Consider the following 22,240-nt stretch of genomic DNA (forward strand, 5'->3'; position numbering starts at 1 on the left):
TTCCACTTTAAAATATTGGAATTCCCTTGTGTGACCTGTTTTTTTCCCCTGCTCATCCCTTCTAGTTAAGAAACTGCAATAGATGCTTTAAAAAACAAATGTAATCTCGAAGTTTACAAAATTAAGTGTATGAACATTACACACTTGACCTCACACAGATGCTGAGGCTGCTGAGCAGCAGCACTGAGCGTCCGAACCACCTCCTCTCCTCTCTCATTCAAAGACGGATTGGAGCTGGCGGGAAATGCAGGGCTGGGCTTTTATAGTCTGTCAGGTAGTGCAGTAACCCCCCATACACAGATGAGCCACCAAGCTGAGTGACAGATTTTCTGACCAATAAGGAGGCGGCGGCGGCGGCAGGCATTTAAAAAAATAAGTACTGTAATACACACAGAGCTCAACACATTTTTGTAATAGCTAGGAGCCAGATTACTATTCCCCAACCGCACTGACTAAATATGATTGGTCTTAAAGGGTATAGTATGCCCCCCCCCTCCTTCACCCAGTGGCCAAATAATCACAAAATAGTAATTGGCTGTAAAAAGTATAGAAAGTAACATTTGTGGGAAAACTGTAGCTCATCAGGTACATGTCATCATACCCCCCACTTCTAACCAGTGTCGGACTGGGGCATGAAGGGCCCACCAGGGGAATGTAGTGGTAGGGGCCCATGTTTAAGGGGTGTGGTCAGCCACCAGAGGGTGCATGCTCTGGACCCCTGATGCAATTTCTTTAGAAGTGAACCAAGCACCCATGTTCATCAGTGGTCCTGCTCCACCAGGTAACTGACCCTATAATTAACTATATATATTTTGCATGGACAGTCTCCCTAACTACTAGAGAAAGAAGTGGGCCTTCAGATAGTAGGGCCCACCATGGATTTCCCCTGTACCCTTGTGGGCCAGCCTGACCCTACTGCTAACCATATGCCCATCCTACCCCACTCACATTTCCAACAGACTCCCAACATGGCCATCAGACCCCGCCTCCCAGCCGCCCATCAGACCCCCTTCTAGTACGTTGTAATATTATTTATATTAAGTTAGACCTACACAACACAAGCACAAACAAATATAGAACAGATTAACTTTAGATAAACCTAACTAGTAACAAAGTAAATTGAGTCCTAATTAATTGAACACTATTTGCAATTACTATTTGTCATGATGATTGATCCCAGGACTAAATGCTACAGGTTACAGGTATAATAATGATAATAACACTGACACTCTCCCTCCTGCTCTGCAGCTCCTGACTCACCACCCCAGGGGGGAGATGTACTAAGCTCTGGAAAGTGATGCAGCTTCTAACTGTCATGTCACAGGCTGTGTTTGAAAAATGATAGGAGCTGATTGCTTGGTAGTTTATCACTCTTCAATTTATCACTTTCCAGAGTTTAGTACATCTGCCTCCAGGTCCCTTTGGCCAGATGTTTCTTCTGCTTTGTCATCCCTCTGATTGGCCGCCACTCATGGTAGCTTGCAGTATAATTTTTGTGGCAGCGCTGTTACCTAGGTGACCTGGCCTCTGCCGATCAGCCAGTGGACAAGGACATGGAGCTGTGCATGTGATCGAGCCTCCACAGTCCTTAAAATATAGTCGCCAGGTATAAAATCTTAGTCACCATGGCAACCTGGCAGCTGGGATTTGTCAAGCCCTGCTTTAGTGTATATTTCCCAATTTTACTGGTACTTTACCGGTAGTCCCGATATGAGTAATTTTTCCTGGTAATGTGAGAAAAAAGGTAAGTGGAAATACTGCTTGCATCCAACATGCACATGTGCCACCGCAATTATGTCATTTTCACAAGTAGTGAGTTTTAATATAGATTATGCCAAGTGCCACGTTTACAGCAACAGTCCCATGTTTTAGAGATTTGATACTGAATATCATGGCCGTAACTAGGAGAGCGCGAGCGGGGCCGCCGCACAGAGTTACAAATATACAAAGTATAGGGGACTACCGTGCACTCCAGTGGCTGCACTCAAAGGTGGGTCATCACCAGCTAACAAAGTCAAACAAACAGCAAGAGATGACTACCCCTACTAGTGTTCTCCTTAATAACACATATACCATATATAACAAAAAACAAATGAAGTACAGTACAGTACAGTATACAATATATAAAATATCCAATTATGTGGTAATAGTTACGATGGTAAATTATAAAGTCCCAATGTTCGTCTTCAATAACGAAACCGAAAGGCTTTTTGATACCAGAACGAAAATAAATCTCGTACGCGTCCAACACTTTTCTCCCCAAAAAAGTTCTTCTGTACAATAATCCTCAGAAAGGGAGAGAAGGGAAAAAAAGGAACCAATGGTGTAGTATGTTATATGTAGAAGTGTACTTTCATAGGGCTCGATTCTATTCAGTGCGATGTAAATAGCTCCGGGAGTTAGCTCCCGGAGCTATTCAATACACCGCGCTGACAAGTCCGACTAATGATTTCTTCTCTCATCCCTCCGGGGATGAGAGAAGAAATCCGACAAAAGTCCCGGCGCGAGGCTGTTTTCTGCCCTTAGCGCCGGGAAAACAGCCTCGCGCTGGGAAGTTAGGTCGGGGAATGCCCGTTATCGCGCCTAAACACCAGGGTGTTTAGGCGCGATAACGAGCCTTCCCCGACCTAACAGCGCGATGAATTGAATAGCTCCGGGAGCTATCTCCCGGCGCTATTTACATTGCGCTGAATTGAATCGTGCCCACATAGTGGCTGATAAAATGATTGTACCATACTCACTCTGTCAAACGGGGGAACTCTCATAAAGGTATCTTTATACAGCCAACTCAGAGAGGATATTTAGGCATCGATAGTAAACATCAACAAGAGGAAGAAACGGGGTGTACCCTTACTCACAATGAGGAGTCATGTAGAGGCGTATTCTTTAGGTTCTTCTCCTGATTAACCCTCCTTTTATTTTTGTCATGCCCAGTGGGGCTTCAGGGTTCATGTACATTTGAATAAATGAAGGATTTTGTCAGGGGTATAAATTTGTTCCATAACATTTATTTAAATCAATAAACTGGAAGTGAAGTGGAGTGAGGGCGGAAGTGCGCTTCCAGAGCGTCCGTTAGACGCTCCAGATATGAAGCCTGCAGCCTGTATAGCGCTCAGGAGTATTCGACGATGCTGTTGACCTCCCTCAGCATGATGTAATGACACAGGGCGCCATAAAGTTCTGTTACAGCTTTGCTGGATATTCCCTTTTTTTTTTTTTTTTCAATAATATCCAATTGCATACTTGAATTCCCCTTTACTTATCTCGTAAATGCAGTTTTTACTATTTGTTACTATTTTGTTATTTATTATTGTTACTCCCACTGCACCAGAGCTGGCAATATGTATTGCAACATGTTCCTCTTTTCAATGAAAGTGTTAATAAGATAGAACAAGATACCTCTTGATCTCTGGTTGGTGATATCACATTAATTTATAGTGCCTGGGTGAGTACAGTGATGACTGATGCCAGGCTAACTTCTGATATCCCCAGATGCCAGGAAGATCTTACGTCACTAAATCATTCAGCCAATTGCTAAAGATATCATGGTACTAAGATTTTATCAGTATCTTTACAAAGCGACTATAAACAACAAAAATAATTCACTTATTTAAATATATTATAAATTGTAGGAGATGTGCCTGCATCAATAGCAAAATATTTTCTAAAACTAAAATCACATATACAAGAGAATGTGATATTTCTTTACACAAGGGTCATATAGGCTTAATGATTGTTTTTAAGTTATATGCTGTATATACCACTTCTGATTTAACTACAGAATAATTACATAAATCCAATAGGCAGAGGTGCTGAAATTTAAAATGATACATTTTAAAGTGATTTGAACTCTCATTACAAAATATAAAAAGCGGATTTACATCCATATGTTCTGATGGAATACATATGGCAGTGTGACAATCATGTCGACACTGCATAAATCAGGGCCTTGTTGCCGACAGCAGTATATAAAATTTCACCTTAAAGCATTTAAAAAGAAGCATATTTAAAGCTGGGGTGGATCGGTGTCGCTAGTTACACTAGGGCACCTTCAAAACCGTTTCAGTAGCATTTTAAAATTGTCGGCATTCTGGTGGGGATGCAGTCAGGAAGCCGACGGTCGAAATGCCGACCGCCGGCTTCCCAACTGTCTAATCCCGGCAGGGGTCTAATGACAGGCGCCGAGATCCCGACGCCTGTCATTTTACCTACGTCAGGAGCCCGGCATACTGATCGAACGTAAGCCGGGCGCGGACAGCCGTGGGGGGAGGGTTAGGTTAGGGGCTCCCGGGGGGTGACTTAGGGTTAGGCACCCCCCCGGGATGGTTAGTGTTAGGCTAGGAAAAGGCGGGTTAGGGTTAGGCACAACCCCCGGGAGACTTAGGTTTAGGCTGCGGGGAAGTGGGGGTTGGGTTTAGGCACTTACAGGGGGGTTAGGGATAGGCACCCCTAAGGGAGGGTTGGGTGGGGTTAGGTTAGTAAATAGTTAAAATACTTACCCGTCGGGATCTTCACTGCCGGTCTTCCAGCGTCGGGACTTGAACCTTTCATACCGATCCCTTCTGGTGTAGGCAACAAGGCTGCAACACATGCCGTAGTGTATCTGTGGCATTCTGGGGTGTGACCGCATCATAGTGGATACATCCATGCCCCTTGTGGACGTTCATAGCAGAGAATCACCCTGCACAAAGTGGTAACTTCAAGCAAACTGAAAGAATGTGCTGATCGTGAAGGCAGCACAGTCTCCTCAAATCGGGACTTTCCCATTGAAGTTGGGATGGTTATGAGGTACAGACATCAGGGGTATCCACTTACGGTAATGTAGACATAGCAAAGATATGTGGCTTGACAATGTTAGTGGTAAATGCTAAAGTCACATTATCCTAGTTATACACAATATAATAATACAATTTAAAACAAAGCAAGTTAAATAATGTTTTAAAAAAAACAATGGGAATTTTCTTCCTTGTAGTAGTCTCAATACTAATATCAATTAAGTGATGCCAATAGATGGTTGTGGCTTGACATAATATTATAGTGTCACTAATGATTAACGTACTATCAAATGGAAGAGTTAATACACAGCCAATCAAAAGCAGTTAGTTAGATAGCTTTTTAAATGGCAGATCTGTGGATATGTGCATGCTGTATCGCACTTACTGTAGTTGGCCCATACACGGTGCGATGAAGCAGCCGATCCGACTGATTGCTGCGATGTGGCTGCTACATCGCACCGTGTATGGGCCTGATATTGGCCAAAGCACGCTTCCGTGGGGTCGTACATCGCATCTCCTGATCGTACTGCAAAACCAGTCAATCAGGACATGTGATGTGCGATCCCATACAGCGCTATGCAGTTGAGGCAGGGGGAGCCGGCATATCGGGCGATCTGCCACTCGATCGCACTGGGTCTGGGGACCACCCAATATGTCGGACGTTGGATCCCCTGTCGCCTCGCATGGTGCTGTCGCACCGTGTATGGCCACCATAAGTTTGCCCATACAGATTCTGCTCCACCAGGGATAAAGAGAGGTGAGTCGATTTAACCTCTTTGGTGGTTGCGACTACATCCAAGTTTGATGATTTCTCAGTCGTAGGATGCTTCAATTCTGCACTGCCTCTTCAGAGAGTCCATCTTTTATGTCTACCGGTTGTGATGAAGACTCAGGATTTGCTGTTTCAGTATTCTATGTACTTTTTTGTTTGTTTTTGGATGGGCTGGGCTGGGACATTTCTAGCTTTATTTCTTCGCAAGAGGCTGAAACTGTTGATGCCTTTTATGAATGTAGTGAATTTCTACTTCAGGGTCCATAGGGTATCCACAGGATACCTTGGGGTATAGGTGTGACGTCAGTCATCGGGCACCATAGAGTTAAGCTTTCAGCCTCCCAGGATGCACTAGGGTCCCCCTCCTATACCCCGCCCCCGAGCCAAGGCACCTCAGTTTAGTTTGGTGCCCGGCCGGAGTCGGGTGCACCTGTTGGAGTGGGGGCTAAGAAGAGCCCCTGAAGTTTTCCTGCATGCAGCTGTGGCTGCACATCTGGATGTACAGCATGGACAGTCAGTCCTGACGTCCATGCTGTCTTCCCTACACCCCCGCCGGTACCAGAACGCCGGTACCGATCCGGGGATGCTGGTGAGCATCTGGGGTCACAGCTAGCAGTGACCCCAGATGTTCCGGACCATGGCCGGAATCAAGGGGGACAGCAAGGTAAGCAGCGGGGTCCTGCGGTGGGTCCCCGCTGTTACATGGTCCAAAGTCCCCAGGCAGGGGGCTCCCTGGGGACTGGCTGCAGCGTGGAGCCAGGTATATAACCTGTGCTTCCACTACCCCCCTGGGACAGCGGACCGCAGCAGAGCGGTAGCGCTGCGGTGTCCCGGGGGTTAAATGCATGCCAGGGGAGCGCGCCTTCCCTGTCTCACAGCCGGCGCCTCCCCCGCTGCACACAGCCCTCTCTGCAACACGCTGACTGGCCCTGTGGCAGCGCTCCTCCCCCAGGCCAGCCTCCTCTCTGCTCCTCGGCGGCCATCTTCCTGAACGCATGGTGAACGCTGCTGGAAGCCTGGACGGAGGCATCGTGGTCTGGGTCCCCCCGCATACCTCTCCTCCGCTGTGGTCAGGTCTGTGTATGCAGCGCTGTGTCCTACCAGACTCTGTGTCTGCGTAGTTGATTGATCAGCGCTGGTTAGTGCAGGAATTGATTTTCTTTGCATTTATGTGACTGTGCTAGCGCTGCTGCCTGTATCTTCTATTCTGACTGTCAGCTTTATTACTGTCCCTGTTCTTTCTGCTAAGCCCTTGCGGTGCGGTGCTGCAGGGTGGTCTCTCGCCTCTTTAAAAAACAATGGTGAGAGGGGTCACATACTTTGTACCATCATGTCTGAAAGTGATTTTCCTCTCCGGCTACAGTGTACTACGTGTAAAGTACCTTTAGCGGAGGGGGAGAGTAGCGCGCAGGGCCTCTGCCGGCAGTGTTTGTCAATGGCGCGGCCTATTACGGTTACAGCACCGGTACAGGAGCCGCCCTGGGCTTGTTTCACTCAGGCGCTTACAACCTTAGTGGACCAGTTAGCTCCGCAGCCCGCGTTTACGCAGATAGGTTTGTCCCAGCAGTCAGTGGTGTCGTCACCCATGCAGGGTTTCCCAAGACAATTGGTGGTACCCCGCAGTCTCCCTATTTCCCCTCTCCCGGTTTCTCAGGAGGCGGCGCGGGTTAACTCCCTGACGAGTTCTGTACAGCACTTGTCGGATGTGTTGCAGGGGGAGGCTGTGATGCGGCCACATAAACGGCCGGTGACGTCTCTGTCGGCTCCTTATGAGGATGACGAAGGGACGTCTGATGATGGGGAGATTCTGGATCCTTACGATCAGGAACCTCTCCATACTAAGGACGCTGACGCTAGGTCCAAGGTGTATATTCCTGGACTTATTCGGGCAGTCCGCACAGCCTTGGTGATTGAGGACGAAGTTCCCCCAGTGGCTAAATCCAAGTATGCCTTTTTTAAGGATGTGAAGGGTGACGCCACAGTCTTTCCTTTTTCGGGTCAGTTGGTGGACCATTTAGAGGCGTGGAAACAGCCTGGCAAGCGATACCAGCCGCAGAGGCGCCTGGCGGTGGCTTATCCGTTCGCGGATAATTATTTTGCTAAGTGGGAATCCCCTCCACAGGTGGATTCTCATGTGACACGTGTTGTCCGTAGTGCCACATTGCCGATGCCATCCATGTCCTCCCTTAAGGATGCTACGGACCGCAAGGTGGAGATCTGCCTGAAGTCCGCTTATTCCCTTGCGGGGGGGGGGCAGCGTGGCCGGCTATGGCCATTTGCTGGGTTGCCAGAGCGATGGAGCGCTGGGCGGATTCATTGGAGGCGTCCTTTGATGCCGACTGTCCGGCCGATCAGGCGGAGTTGATTGGTAATCTCCGTGATTCGGCCACTTATATCAATGAGGCGGCCTTAGACATTAGTACCCTGGTGTCTCGAATTTCTTCAGCAGCGGTGGCTGCTCGTCGCACCTTGTGGTTGCGATCCTGGAAGGCGGACGCTGATTCCAAAAAGGGTTTGGAGGCGTTGCCCTTTAACGGAGAAGTTCTCTTCGGTCCAGATCTGGACAAGATTGTGGCCACGCTGGCGGCAGCCAAATCGGCATGTCTCCCGTCGGCCGCTGTTCCTTCTGGTTCAGGACCATCGTCCTTTCGGTCTTATAGGGCCCAGGGCAGGCCCAAACCACAGTCTTTTCCCTGACAGGCTGGTCCCAAGAAATCGGCCCCTAAGCCAGATGACAAGCCTGCGGCCTGACGGTCCGGGCCTCCCTTTGGGGGATCCCAAAGTGGGAGGCCGCCTGCTGCAGTTCACCCAGTGTTGGTCGGTCACCACGACAGACACTTGGGTTCTCGAGGTGGTCTCCCACGGGTACGACCTCTCTTTCCGGCACAGATGCCCGGCTCGATTTTTCACCACGGGTCTGCCATCAGACCGAAACAAGGCCACGGAGCTGCGGAAGGTCTTGCACACTATGCTCCAGGCTGGAGTTATAGTGCCTCTTCCATTCTCCCAGAGGGGCCAGGGTTTCTATTCCAATCTCTTTTTGGTGCAGAAACCCAATGGGTCGTATCGTCCGATTCTCAACCTCAAAGCTCTCAACAAGTCTTTGCGGGTGCCGAAGTTTCGGATGGAGACCCTACGGTCCATCATTCTGGCGCTGGAACCTGGGGACTACATCTTGTCATTGGACATACAGGACGCTTACCTGCATGTCCCTATTCTTTTGCGCCATCAACAGTTCCTCAGGTTTGCAATCCGCAGCGACCACTTTCAGTTTCGGGCGTTGCCTTTTGGCCTGGCGACAGCACCGCGTGTGTTCACCAAGGTGATGGCGGTCATGGCGGCTTCTCTGCGGCTGCAGGGAGTCCGCATGTTGCCGTACTTGGACGACCTTTTATTAGTGGCAGGATCTCCGGAGCTCCTTCTGCGCCACTTGGACCTGACCATTGCGCTACTGCAACGGCACGGCTGGTTAATAAACTAGCAGAAGTCCACTCTAATCCCGTCTCGGCGGATTCTGCACCTCGGAGCCTTATTGGACGGGTCAGCAAAGGATCTTTGTGACGGGAGAAAAGATCTCTGCTTTACAGTCGAGGGTGCACAGTTGTCTGCACAGCCGCCGGGTTTCTCTACACTCGGTGATGAGGTTACCGGGCTCCATGGTGTCGGTGTTCGACATGGTGGATTATGCCCAGTTTCACTCCAGACCTCTGCAGCACCTGATCCTGTCCAAGTGGAACGGGCTGCCTCAGTCTCTAAAGTCCAAGACGATGGTGCTCACCCCGGAGGTTCGCCTGTCCCTTGCCTGGTGGTTACAGACGACCCATCTCAGCAAGGGACGTCCGTTCTGGGTACCAAATTGGGTCCTGTTGACAACGGACGCCAGTCTTCGGGGCTGGGGAGCAGTTTCGGGTCCACACTTGTTCCAGGGCAGGTGGACTCCGACAGAAGCAGAGCTTCCAATAAATATCTTGGAACTCCGTGCGGTCTTCAGTGCCCTCCAGCAGGCACATCGGGTTCTCCAGGGTCGCCCAGTGCAGGTCCAGTCGGACAACGCTACCACCGTGGCCTACATAAACCGGCAAGGAGGAACCCGAAGTCGGGCGGCTCTCGTAGAGGTGTCTCGGATCCTGGTATGGGCGGAGCGCAATCTTCCGGCCATATCAGCTGTCTTCATCCCGGGAGTGCTAAATTGGCAGCGGACTTTCTAAGTCGCCAGGACGTTCATCCGGGGGAATGGTCCCTGCACCCGGACGTTTTTCAACTACTGGTGGACAAGTGGGGTCTTCCAGAGATCGACCTCATGGCGTCCCGGCACAACAACAAGTTGCCGGTGTACGGGTCTCGCACAAGAGATGAAGAGGCGTCTCTGGTGGATGCTCTGTCCGTCCAGTGGACGTTCCGGTTCGCTTACCTGTTTCCTCCGGTTTCCCTTCTTCCACGGGTAATCCGGAAATTCAAACAGGAAGGAGGGACGCTCCTGTTGATAGCTCCCGCGTGGCCCAGACGGCACTGGTTCTCAGACCTTCAGGGTCTGTCCGTGGACAGTCCTCTGCGGTTGCCGCTACGACCGGACCTTCTGTCGCAGGGTCCTTGTCTTCACCCGAACCTGACTCGGCTGTCTTTCACGGCGTGGCTGTTGAGACAGCCATGTTGAGGTCCAGGGGGTTTTCCAGCTCTGTAGTGCGTACCATGTTACGAGCTCGGAAACCGTCTTCCGCAAGGATATACCATCGCGTGTGGCATACGTTCTTCCAGTGGTGTCGACCGAGAGGTTATGCACCGCGGGAGTTTCGTCTGTCTCGGATACTCGCCTTCCTACAAGCGGGACTAGACCATGGGCTTCGCCTTGCTTCTTTGAAGGTACAGGTTTCGGCCCTGTCTGTCTGGTTTCACCGTAGGATTGCTACAATCCCCGATGTGCGCACCTTTATGCAAGGTGTTCTACGCATTCAGCCACCCTTTGTTCCACCTGTGGCGCCTTGGGATTTGGCTGTGGTCCTGAGGGCTCTCCAGGGACCGCCGTTTGAACCACTGGGCTCAGTGGATCTTAAATGGCTAACAGCTAAGACTGTTTTCCTTCTGGCCATTGCTTCGGCCAGACGTGTTTCTGATTTAGGGGCTCTTTCTTGCAGACCCCCTTTCTTGATTTTTCATGGGAACAGTGCAGTGCCCCGCACTCGGCCTGAATTTCTTCCCAAAGTTGTTTCCCAGTCTCATGTTAACGAGGAAATAGTTGTTCCGGCTTTTAACTCACCTGGCCTTTCAGTGAGTGAGGCCACTTTGGATGTTGTGCGGGCCTTAAGGACTTATGTTGACTGCACTTCTTCGTTTAGGAAGTCGGACGCCTTGTTTGTCCTCTATGGCTTCCGTAAAAAGGGTTGGCCTGCTTCAAAGCAAACTTTGGCAGCCTGGATCCGTATGGCTATTTCTGAAGCTTATCTTCATGAAGGTCTACCGGCTCCTCCTTCTTTGAAGGCTCATTCCACTAGGTCTGTGGGTCCTTCGTGGGCAGCTCGACGTGGTGCCTCTGCAGTCCAGATCTGCAAGGATGCTACGTGGTCCTCTGTCCATACCTTCGTGAGGTATTACAGGTTTGACACCTTCGCCTCTCAGGATGCTTCCTTCGGGCGGCGGATTCTCCTTTCAGCACAGGAGCGTTCCCACCCTTAAAGGATACTGCTTTGGGACATCCCCACGGTATCCTGTGGATACCCTATGGACCCTGAAGTAGAAAATATGAGATATGGTAAGAACTTACCTTTGTTATCTCTATTTCTACGAAGTCCATAGGGTTCCACAGGACTCCCGCCCTGTCGCACCTGTGCTGCAGATGGGCTTTGTTCTGGTCACCGGTTTTTCCGTCTCCCTCTGGTGAGAGTGTGATTCTTGTGTGTATCCAGATCTTCCTTCTCCTCCTCCGGCCTATGGCTTGGTAACTAACTGAGGTGCCTTGGCTCGGGGGCGGGGTATAGGAGGGGGACCCTAGTGCATCCTGGGAGGCTGAAAGCTTAACTCTATGGTGCCCGATGACTGACGTCACACCTATACCCCAAGGTATCCTGTGGAACCCTATGGACTTCGTAGAAATAGAGATAACAAAGGTAAGTTCTTACCATATCTCATATTTTTCCGCACTGATGTATACATATATGTCCTGATTTTCAGACTTTTTAAATTTCTAGTGTTATGACTGTATTTTACTTCGCATTATTGTGCGGGTGGGATTTTATTCCTTTTTTGTGCCTAGGAGCTGGGCCATACCTGGCTCATGGTCATTTCGTTTATTGTCCCCGTCATTAATGTGGCATTATTATCCTTTATTTATGTGTGTGTGGGGGGGTGTTATAGGGCATCCTGATATATATGTGATCTTATATTCTTGCATAGAGTTGGGGGGAAGGGGGGGGGGGAATTATATGTGGTAAGGATATGGGTACTTTAGAGTAAGTGTATTTTAGGGAGGAATCCAGGTATGCCTGGGTTGGGGTTAGGTTATACAGGGTGGGGGTTATAGGGAGGTTTGCTTTGGTTGTGTTTGTTTTATTTAATTTTTTGAGTATTTGTTTGGTTTGTAGTTAGGGATAGGATAAGCAAGGTGGGGGGTTATGGGAGGCAATATTTTTTATTTATATTTATGGTGGGTGTAAACTTTCTATATTTTCATTTGATGTATACAGATTGAGTCTCCCATATCCAAATATTCCAAAATACGGAATATTCCGAAATACAGAATTTTTTTTGTCATGACTGAAATAATGAAACCTTTGATTTTTAATGGTTAAATGTACACAAACTTTGTCTAAGGGACAAATTATTAAAAATATTGTATAAAATTACCTTCAGGCTGTGTGTATAATGTGTATATGAAACATAAATGAATTTAATTTCTGTACACAAACTTTGTTTGAGCCACAAAATTATTGAATATATTGTATAAAATAACCTGCAGGCTGTGTGTATAAGGTGTACATAACACATAGATGCATTATGTGTGATTATTTGGGTCCTATTCCCAAGATATTTCATTATGGTACTCAATTATTCCAAAATACGGAATATTCCTTTATCTAAAATACCCCTGGTCCCAAGCATTTTGGATATCGGAGACGTAACCTGTACTGTTTAAACCGCATTGCTCATTTGCTTTTATTCTGTGCGCACCCGAATGGCACTTTTGGGTGTTGCTTGGTTATCCTGTGAAAAAAAAGAAAATGAGGACACAAAATTCAAGAAAAATGTGGGTAAAAAGGCAAAAGATAGAGGTCCCATACAAGTGACCCGCACCACTCAACATTATGCTTAATCTTCTACTTTATACCATTTTTTTTGCGGCAAAATATGCTAATCCAAAGTAATTAGTACGAATTAAGATGTAAAATTTGAGAAAAAGTACTCAAGCTTGGGAATCAATACCTGTGACGGAGCACCTAAATCATGCCAGACTTCGGCGCCATATGGGGCAAAAAGGATAGATGTATGAGAACACTTCTGTATGGATGTATGCGTATGCATTTTTGTTTACATACACAGTGTGAAAAATGCATATATAAAAAACAATTGACATACAGCCATCTCTAAATGAGCCGCATGGTGTGTACTTCCAATATATGCTATTCAAATGGATATCTTAGTACAGAAATATAAAAGAAAAGATATTTCATGCTGTTTAAAAAAGGAGAATTCCTTTTTTTTAAAAATAAATATATAAATAAATTAGCAGCTTAACTGAATGAGTAAAGTGGAGGTGGATTATTTCATAGGTCCAAAAGGCAAGGGAGTGACCAGACCATTTGAATAGCATATATTGCTTATTTTTGTAACATTGTATATTCCCTATGTTCCTTCCGTCTCCCCAGTCCCCTATTTTCTTCATTATATGAATTTGTGTCTCTTAATAAATTGTTTTTTATTGATTTCCACGTATTTATGCACTGGCACTCTATTTGTATGAATTTTTATTGTGGGTTTGTTCACTTATGATTATTTATTGAATTTACGTAAAGAGCACATTTTAGCAACTTAGTCGCTCTACAGTCAATCTAATTTCTGTACATATATATATATATATATATATATATATACACACACACACAGGCATCACATTTATCATGTATATTGTGTTGAGTGAGAAGAAAGGAAATATCACAGCGAATAGTTGCAAACAAGAAATCCAGTATTGCAGACAGCAATGTTAGTATTAATATTTGCAAAATTTACTAAAATACAGTGGCGTAACTAGGGTATTTGGAGCCCCCCCCCGATGCGTGCGCGGCAAAACAATGGGCGTGGTCACTTAAAAATGGGGCGTGTCAACATGACACACCCCTTTATTTTCACACTGAACATTCCTATCCATATGCACCTTAACCCAGTAGTACCCCTTATACAGTACCCCCAGTATGCAGTTGTGGTCCCTCTTATGCAGGCCCATAGTAGTGCCCCTTATACAGTATCCCCAGTAGTGGTTCCCCTTATACAGCCCCCAATTAGTTCCCTTTACTCAGTACCCCCAGTAGTGGCCCCCCCAAATGCAGTGCCCCATGTAGTGTTCCCCCTTATGCAGTGCCCCCAGTAGCAGTCCCCACAATGCAGTGTGCCCACTAGCGGTATCCCCTTATGCAGTGCCCTTTATATAGTGCCCCCAGTAGTAGTCACCCCCCCTATGCAGTGCCCCCAGCAGTAGTGTCCCACCCCATGCAGTTTTCCCAGTAGTGGTCCCCCTTATGCAGGCACCCAGTAGTGATCCCCCCTATCCAGTGACCCCTGTAGTGGCCCTTCCTATTATTGCCCCCAGTAGTGCTCCCCCCAGTGCAGTGCCTCTAGTAGTAGGCCCCTTTTATAATGCCCCCAGTGGTTGTTCCCCCCCCCCCCAAGTAGTAGTCCCCAGTAGAGGTTCCCCCTCCCAAGTATGTGCTCCCAGTAGTAGCCATCCCCCCGGTAGAGGTCCTCCCAATAATGGTGCCCCCAGTAGTAGCCACCCCCCTCCCCTGTTGTGCCCCCAGTAGTGCAGACAGGTTTAAAAAATATATATATAAAAATATACTTACCTGAATCCACACTGCTGCTGCTCCGGTCCACGACACCGCTCCTGCCGCCGCCGCCCGCCAGTCCTGCCGGGCTGGCGCACTCAGCATTATGGGAGAGATGTCATGACGTCTGTCCCTTTACCCACTGCAGGAGCCGGACGGAAGCCCGGCTCTTGCAGTGGGTGCTGCAGCAGTCAATGAGAGTCTATCTGACTCTCATTGGCTGCTGTTACACACACGCATCGCCGCCAGCGCTGAGCCCGCCTGAGCCCGCCTCCTAGCGCTATTGGGCAAGCGCTCAGGGGGAGGGAACGGGCTCAGCTGTGCAGCACAGGACCGGCGCTGGAAGCCTAGCGCCGGTCCTGTGTAAATGTGTAGCGCTGACCGCACTCATTGCGGTCGGTGCTACACTGGCTAACTAGGGCGGGCCGGTACCGTGGCGCCCAGGGCACGCACCCCGCTCGCCCTGCCCTAGTTACGCCACTGCTAAAATATATTGTTATATAGAAATAGGTGGAGCTAGACACGCCCCTTGGGCTGAGCATAACACCCCCCCTCAATGGCGCACTGAGCATTCTACTATCAGCTATATTCTCCCTGAAACTAGTTTTCAAAAGTAGGTAACTACAGTATGCCTAATATTTGGCACTCCTTTATGCTAATAAAAACATACAACATTTGTAGGTGTTACTTAAACTATGTTTCTCTACAGTTTAGTTTATGTTGGGTAACATGTGCGCACCTATGATCTAAACACATTTATTGTTCTCAAAGCACTTTTAAGTAGATACCCTAAACTAAGACAAAATACATGTGCATCCTTTCTTTAGTTTAATATGAAATGTTCAACGTAGATTCTTAAAGCATAACAATTTGATTAATGCCAATAGTCCCAAAATATTTGGCATTAAATAAACCTGTGCGCACGCACGGATACACGCACACAACTCTCTAACGTGTTCACTCTGTTTGCGTTAAAATCAACTTTATCTGCAGTGGAAGCACTCGTTAAATACCTACTATTCTATGATGCAGGGAACCTTGGAGAAAGTGATTCTAAAGCTCTGTCACAAATGACAAGGTTCTGGCTATGCCAGGCATGCTTTTTCAATTTCCACGTCTAGTGGTTAGTAGAAGGGAAAGGCAGAGTGCTGCATGGTAAAGAAAAGGGATTGTCCAAAATTGGGCAACGGCTTTAACTCTCTTTTGTTCATTTGCCCCATTAATACATCCTTTCCTTAGGGTATAGTAAATGGAAGACAAGAGGAAGAAGAGGAGTCCCAAGGTGTGTGTAACCCAGACACTGCCACCTGCACCTGTGCGGAAAACGCCTGCTCCTCCATGTAAGAGCGCCACCTTCAGCCTGGGGCTTCCAAATCCACCCTCTCCAAAGCAGAGGAGTAAAATCAAGAGGTAACCCAATCCGACATTTATAATAAACCTGTACCAATAGCTAGCACACACCGGTAAATAAATATCTGTGCTAATGTGATATATAGGCATAAGTCTTCATGCATACTGAATAGGACTAATAGTCAATAGAGACCGCAGACTCATGCGCTATAAAAACATACATGTCATTATTTATCACTCCACTCTGATCTGCCTGAATTCTTCCCCTGATCGGTATCTCTGTAATTAATACAGAGAATAATTGTGAAAATAATATTAATCATCTCCAAGATTGATATTACTTTTGCGCATGCGCAGTTGGAGAGTTAGGGAAAAGTCACGCATGCGCAGTTGGAGAGTTAGGGAAAAGTCACGCATGTGCAGTTGGAGAGTTAGGAAAAGTCACGCATGTGCAGTTGGAGAGTTAGCGAAAAGTCACGCATGTGCAGTTGGAGAGTTAGGGAAAAGTCACACGTGCGCAGTTGGACAGTTAGGGAAAAGTCACGCATGCGCAGTTGGAGAGTTAGGGAAAAGTCACGCATGCGCTGTTGGAGAGTTGGGAAAAGTCACGCGTGCGCAGTTGGAGAGTTAGGGAAAAGTCACGCATGCGCAGTTGCAGAGTTAGGGAAAAGTCGCGCATGCGCAGTTGCAGAATTAGGGTAAAGTCACGCATGCACAGTTGGAGAGTTATGGAAAAGTCGCGCATGCGCAGTTGGAGAGTTAGGGAAAAGTCACGCATTCGCAGTTGGAGAGTTAGGGAAAAGTCACGCATACGCAGTTGGAGAGTTAGGGAAAAGTCAAGCAAGCGCAGTATAATAAAAAAATTTGAAAAAAGAAGGTCACGCATGCGCAGTGGAGGAAGAGACATCAGGAAACATGTAAGTAGATCGCCGCCAGCATGGTCATTTTTATTTAGATCCTATTGATACCATAATACTTACAGGATCAATAAAAAATAATAGCAATGTATCATGCATGAAGATCGATCTTTTTGAAAAACCGTTCTTCTATGCCCATCCTTTATCAAGTGTATAGGCGTTTTACATGTGAGATTTACAGAAACCCCAATATAACTTGTGATATCATGAATGCAGTAGATGAGCTATTATACAACTATCAGTAATACAGATCATTCTAAACCATGATTTCCTTGAAATAACTGGAAATGAAAGTATTGAGAAGATTGAAGTTATGAGACTGAGGGCCTGAATCAGAGGTGCGCGCTAAGGACCTCATTCAGAGGCGCTCGCAAAATGCGAGCGCTCGCTCTGAATGAGGGCGGTCGCATCTAAAAAATGTTCCGGCCTCCTGGCCGCTCGCTAGGCTGTGGGTTACCTCCCACAGCTTTAACGAGCGGCCAGGATGATGGTCGCGATGGTCAAGACCATCGCGACCATCGGGGCTTGCGACGAGACCCTTGTGGTAGGGTCTTGTCTGCCGCAAGCCCCAGAGAGCTTTCAGCTCTGATAGAGCTGGAAACTCTCCCACTGACATCACTGGTGATGTCAGTGGGGCCGCCCACAAACGACAGGCGTTCGCTTGGGAACGCCTCCGTTTGTGAAGTCACCCCCCCGCCACCCCTACAAAACGGGACGAGCTGTCGATCAACATCGACAGCCGCCCCTTTTTTAGTGAGCCTCGGAGAGAGAGAATTTCTCTCTCGCTCCGGGGCTTGCGCACGTGCAGTGCGGCCGCTGCGCGTGCGCACAGCCAAACATCAACCCGCTTGCGAGCGTGTCTGAATGAGACCCTAAGTGCACGCAATGCCGATGTTCACATAGCTAAGCGATTATCTGTTACTGCGCATGTGCAGAATATTCAGGAAAAACCTACGGTGCACGCGTTACCCTGAGTATCCACACAAATGTGCTGCTGGTATCACAGATGGCGAGGGAAAACCATGGGCATGCCTAAGTGGTGACTGGGAGGTATCACGTGAGCGTATTATGGGAGTGTTGCAGGTGTGTCAGTGAAAGTGGCTGTGTTCTCAGACACAGGGCAGCAGCCAGTGGGGCCATGTTTAAGCTGGGCTGGTGCAAGTGTCAATGTTGCACGCAATGGTGCGCCCATGGAGGAGTGTTGAAAATCACAGGCAGTGATACAGTGTGCAGAGACGCTGAAAGTGGACATTTCTGTGCTTGCAAATTCAAGGGCACGCTAGTACGCGAGAAGGCTGAAAGTAGCATTTGCCTATTATCGCCGCCGTGACTCCACAAACATGCGCACCAGTGGCTTCAGCTGCGTGCACCTTTGAATCGGACCAAAATCCATTGTGCTTGGCTGCACTGAATAGCAGATTGTCCAGTTTCTTAGTGCAGAGCTCCCTAGTGATGGTCTTATCAGAGTAAACTTAATATATACAGTCAGGTCCATAAATATTGGGACATTGACAGAATTTTCATATTTTAGCCTCTCTTCACCACCACAATGGCTTTGAAATGAAACAAACAAGACGTGCTTTAACTGCAGACTTTCAGCTTTAATTGAGGGTAATTACATCCAAATCAGGTGAACGGTGTAGGAATTACAACGGTTTCTATATGTGCCTCCCACTTTTTAAGGGGCCAAAAGTAATGGGACTATCAACTCAAAAGCTATTTCATGGACAGGTGTGGGCTATTCCCTCATTATTTCATTATCAATTAAGCAGGTAAAAGGTCTGGAGTTGATTCTAGGTGTGACATTTGCATTTGGAATCAGTTGCTGTCGACTCTCAATATGAGATCCAAAGAGCTGTCGCTATCAGTGAAGCAAGCCATCATTAGGCTGAAAAATCATAACAAACCCATCAGAGAGATAGCAAAAACATTAGGTGTGACCAAATCAACTGTTTGGAACATTCTTAAAAAGAAAGAACGCCCCGGAAAGCTCAGCAACACCAAAAGACCTGGAAGACCACGGAAAACAACTGTGGTGGATGACAGAAGAATTATTTCCCTGGTGAAGAAAAACCCCTTCACAATAGTTGGCCAAATCAAGAACACTCTCCAGGAGGTAGATGTATATGTGTCAAAGTCAACAATCAAGAGAAGACTTCACAAGAGTGAATATAGAGGGTTCAGCACAAGATGTAAACCATTGGTGAGCCACAAAAACAGGAAGACCAGATTAGAGTTTGCCAAACAACATCTAAAAAAGCCATTACAGTTCTGGAACAACATCCTATGGACAGATGAGACAAAGATCAACTTGTACCAGAGTGGAGAAGGAAAGGAACTGCTTATGATCCAAAACATACCACCTCATCAGTGAAGCATGGTGGTGGTAGTGTCATGGCGTGGGCATATATGGCTACCAATGGAACTGGTCCCCTTGTGATGTGACTGCTGACAAAAGCAGCAGAATGAATTCTGAAGTGTTTTGGGCAATATTATATGCTCATATTCAGTCAAATGCTTCAGAACTCATTGGATGGCGCTTCACAGTGCAGATGGACAATGACCCGAAGCATACTGCAAAAGCAACCAAAGAGTTTTTTAAAGCTAAAAAGTGGAATGTTATGCAATGGCCAAGTCAATCCCCTGACCTGAATCCAATTGAGCATGCATTTCACTTGATGAAGACAAAACTGAAGGGAAAATTCCCCAAGAACAAGCATGAACTGAAGACATTTGCAGTAGAGGCCTGGCAGAGCATCACCAGGGATGAAACCCAGCGTCTGGTGATGTCTATGCGTTCCAGACTTCAGGCTGTAATTGCCTGCAAAGGTTTTGCAACAATCTAACTTAAAAAGTGAAAGTTAGATTTAGGATTGTTTAGTTTTTCCCATTACTTTTGGCCCCTTAAAAAGTGGGAGGCACATATAGAAACCGTTGTAATTCCTACACCGTTCACCTGATTTGGATGTAATTACCCTCAAATTAAATCGGAAAGTCTGCAGTTAAAGCACATCTTGTTTGTTTCATTTCAAAGCCATTGTGGTGGTGAATAGAGGCCAAAATATGATAATTCTGTCAATGTCCCAATATTTATGGACCTGACTGTATTATCTTGATTGCTCAGCTTAAAAAAAACATGTTACTAAAGGTTACACAATATATCAGCTCTGCATAGAAAGTATGCACTTACATTATTGAACACAGTAACATATTGTAGTCACACCTTTGTATTGGTACAAATATATCTCTCTCTTTGTCTCTCAGGAGTATTAAGGACCGTACTAGACCCTCTGCACCTTGTGACGTGGTGACTCCTGGACCTAGCCTTCAGCACTCCTTCCTAACTGATGTCTCCCATGTGTGTGAAATGGAGGGGGGTCTCCTGAGTCTTCTAAATGACTTCCACTCTGGAAAACTCCAGGCATTCGGTAATGAAGGTGGAAGACACAAAGATGCACTAGTGTGAGATATGTACAGTGGGCCTGATTCAGCTTAGGATGGAATTGCAGCAGGAGGCATCACGCCTACTGCAAGCATTACTTATCTGAGCTGCGTTGTCCAATGCAGTATCGGATAATCTATGGGAACAGTGGCCGCCGCAGATAAGAGGAAGACGCCAGGAAATCTCCGTCAGCCGATGGAGATTCTGGTCTCTTTCACCCCCCCCCTCCCAACGGCTCTGATACACCTTTGTTTCGGAAAACAAAGGCTGTTGCAGCCCCCTCCCACCGACAAATGGCAGCAGACAGTCAATCATTGGCAATCTGATGCCCGACTGCGTGCGCTCACGCAGGACCCGTACTAAACATGTACAGTACGGGTCAGGCGCCCGTGCAGATTCCCAACCATCGGGCACTGCTGGATCAGGCACAGTGTGTTGCAGTGGATAAATCATGTTTCCTCCAGTCTTTAACATGAGACACTGTCTGCACCCATTTACCTCCTTTGCTTTCCATATGTGCTGCATGTAATGTGTCTGGTCTCTGCATTGTGTGATCACAAGTCTCTGAGTGCCTTCTCTCAAGCTGAACCATTTCTCATAGGGCGAGTTTGCTCATTTGAGCAGCTGGAGCGAGTGAGGGAGATGCAGGAACAGCTGGCGCGTCTTCACTTCAGCCTAGATGTGTGTGCAGAAGAGCCTGGAGAACAGACCCACGCAGAGAGGAACCTGGAGCAGCTGCTAAATAATGTGAGACACCATACACCGACATGTCACATGTCACCATATCAGGGACAGACTGGGGCTTTAATTTAGTCCTGGCATCCGCTCGAAAAGGGTCATTTCCACATCTAATTTGGGTGTGTCCATGCCTCATGCAGGCTCATCCGTGCCTCAGTCTAAGCATGTCAGCAAAGCAGAGCACCGTAAGACGGAGCTGCTCGGCTAGGCCTTCTCACGGCCAGATTTAGCTATTGGCCATTGATGCAGAGTTGAACGCAACCGCAATTGAAAACCGATGTATAGCCGGCATTTCCATCAACATGCGCTGGACACACCCTCACTAAATGTAGCTTATATGCGAATGCCCCCTTGTAACCAGATGGGTCCCATTAGCCACAAGTGTAGATGCAACTGAGTTGCATATGACTCTGCATCGCCCATAGTAACGTGTGCTTGGCTCCAGGGCTTGTGCATTGCGAAAACGTCCGTCCACAAAATGGCATTGTGTTCAAATCTGCACCAGTCCCATAATGCTCTGTTAAACTGAACTTGCCATCGTATTGCACAAAGAAAATGAGTCACAAACGAGTCATTCATTTTTTCTTCTGCTATTAAAACTACCATGAGTGGAGAAGCATGAGAGATAACATCTAATTCAGAGAAGGATGCTTTTACACAGCCGCCGTGTCTTTGTACGCAGCGACTGTGCTAAAATATGCAAAAGCTGCAGGAGGCGTCTTGTGTTTGTGATCCGATGCTGCGTCTGAAGACGCAGTATCGGATCACCTGCATGAACATCGGTCATCTGAGTAATAATAATTAGAATAATACTTTTATTCATATAGCGCTTTTCTCCATCAGGACTCAAAGTCGCTTTACAAAATCAGATACAAAGCTCAGGTTACTCAGGATGGCCGGTGGTTTCACACTCCCGGGGCCAGTGAAGTTATGTTGGAAGACGCAGACCATGAACTCCAGGTGGGAGATGTATGTAAACCATCCGGTTTGTGTACATGTCAGAATTAGACCAATAGTCCTTACTCCACTCATGTTATTAGGAGAGTGAATGAGGCAGTAACTATAGGATGGAATGCAGTGAATTATGGGTTAGCCTTAGGTTTTTTCAGCAATCCGTTATTGCAGAGCATGATGATTGCAGTTACTGGGGAGAGCGAAGAAGCAAGTATGAGGATTTTTAGTTCAATAAAATTAGGTTTGTGCTTTAAAGCTTGCAG

At 47.3% G+C, this 22,240-nt stretch overlaps 1 protein-coding gene across 1 annotated transcript in view; it reads left to right on the plus strand.

Moving 5' to 3' along the window:
• CCDC28B (coiled-coil domain containing 28B) overlaps positions 1 to 22,240 on the plus strand; it is a 34,155-nt gene that overhangs the window by 5,213 nt on the left and 6,702 nt on the right. The window contains exons 2-4 of the mRNA XM_088451265.1: positions 15,816 to 15,986; positions 20,108 to 20,271; positions 20,887 to 21,032. Coding sequence (XP_088307391.1) covers positions 15,826 to 15,986; positions 20,108 to 20,271; positions 20,887 to 21,032 — 471 coding nt within the window. The 5' untranslated portion in view covers positions 15,816 to 15,825. The remainder of the gene's footprint in view (positions 1 to 15,815; positions 15,987 to 20,107; positions 20,272 to 20,886; positions 21,033 to 22,240) is intronic.

The sequence above is a fragment of the Taudactylus pleione genome, unplaced genomic scaffold (assembly GCF_031769625.1).
Source record: "Taudactylus pleione unplaced genomic scaffold, aTauple2 ptg000541l, whole genome shotgun sequence".
Taxonomy (NCBI): domain Eukaryota; kingdom Metazoa; phylum Chordata; class Amphibia; order Anura; family Myobatrachidae; genus Taudactylus; species Taudactylus pleione.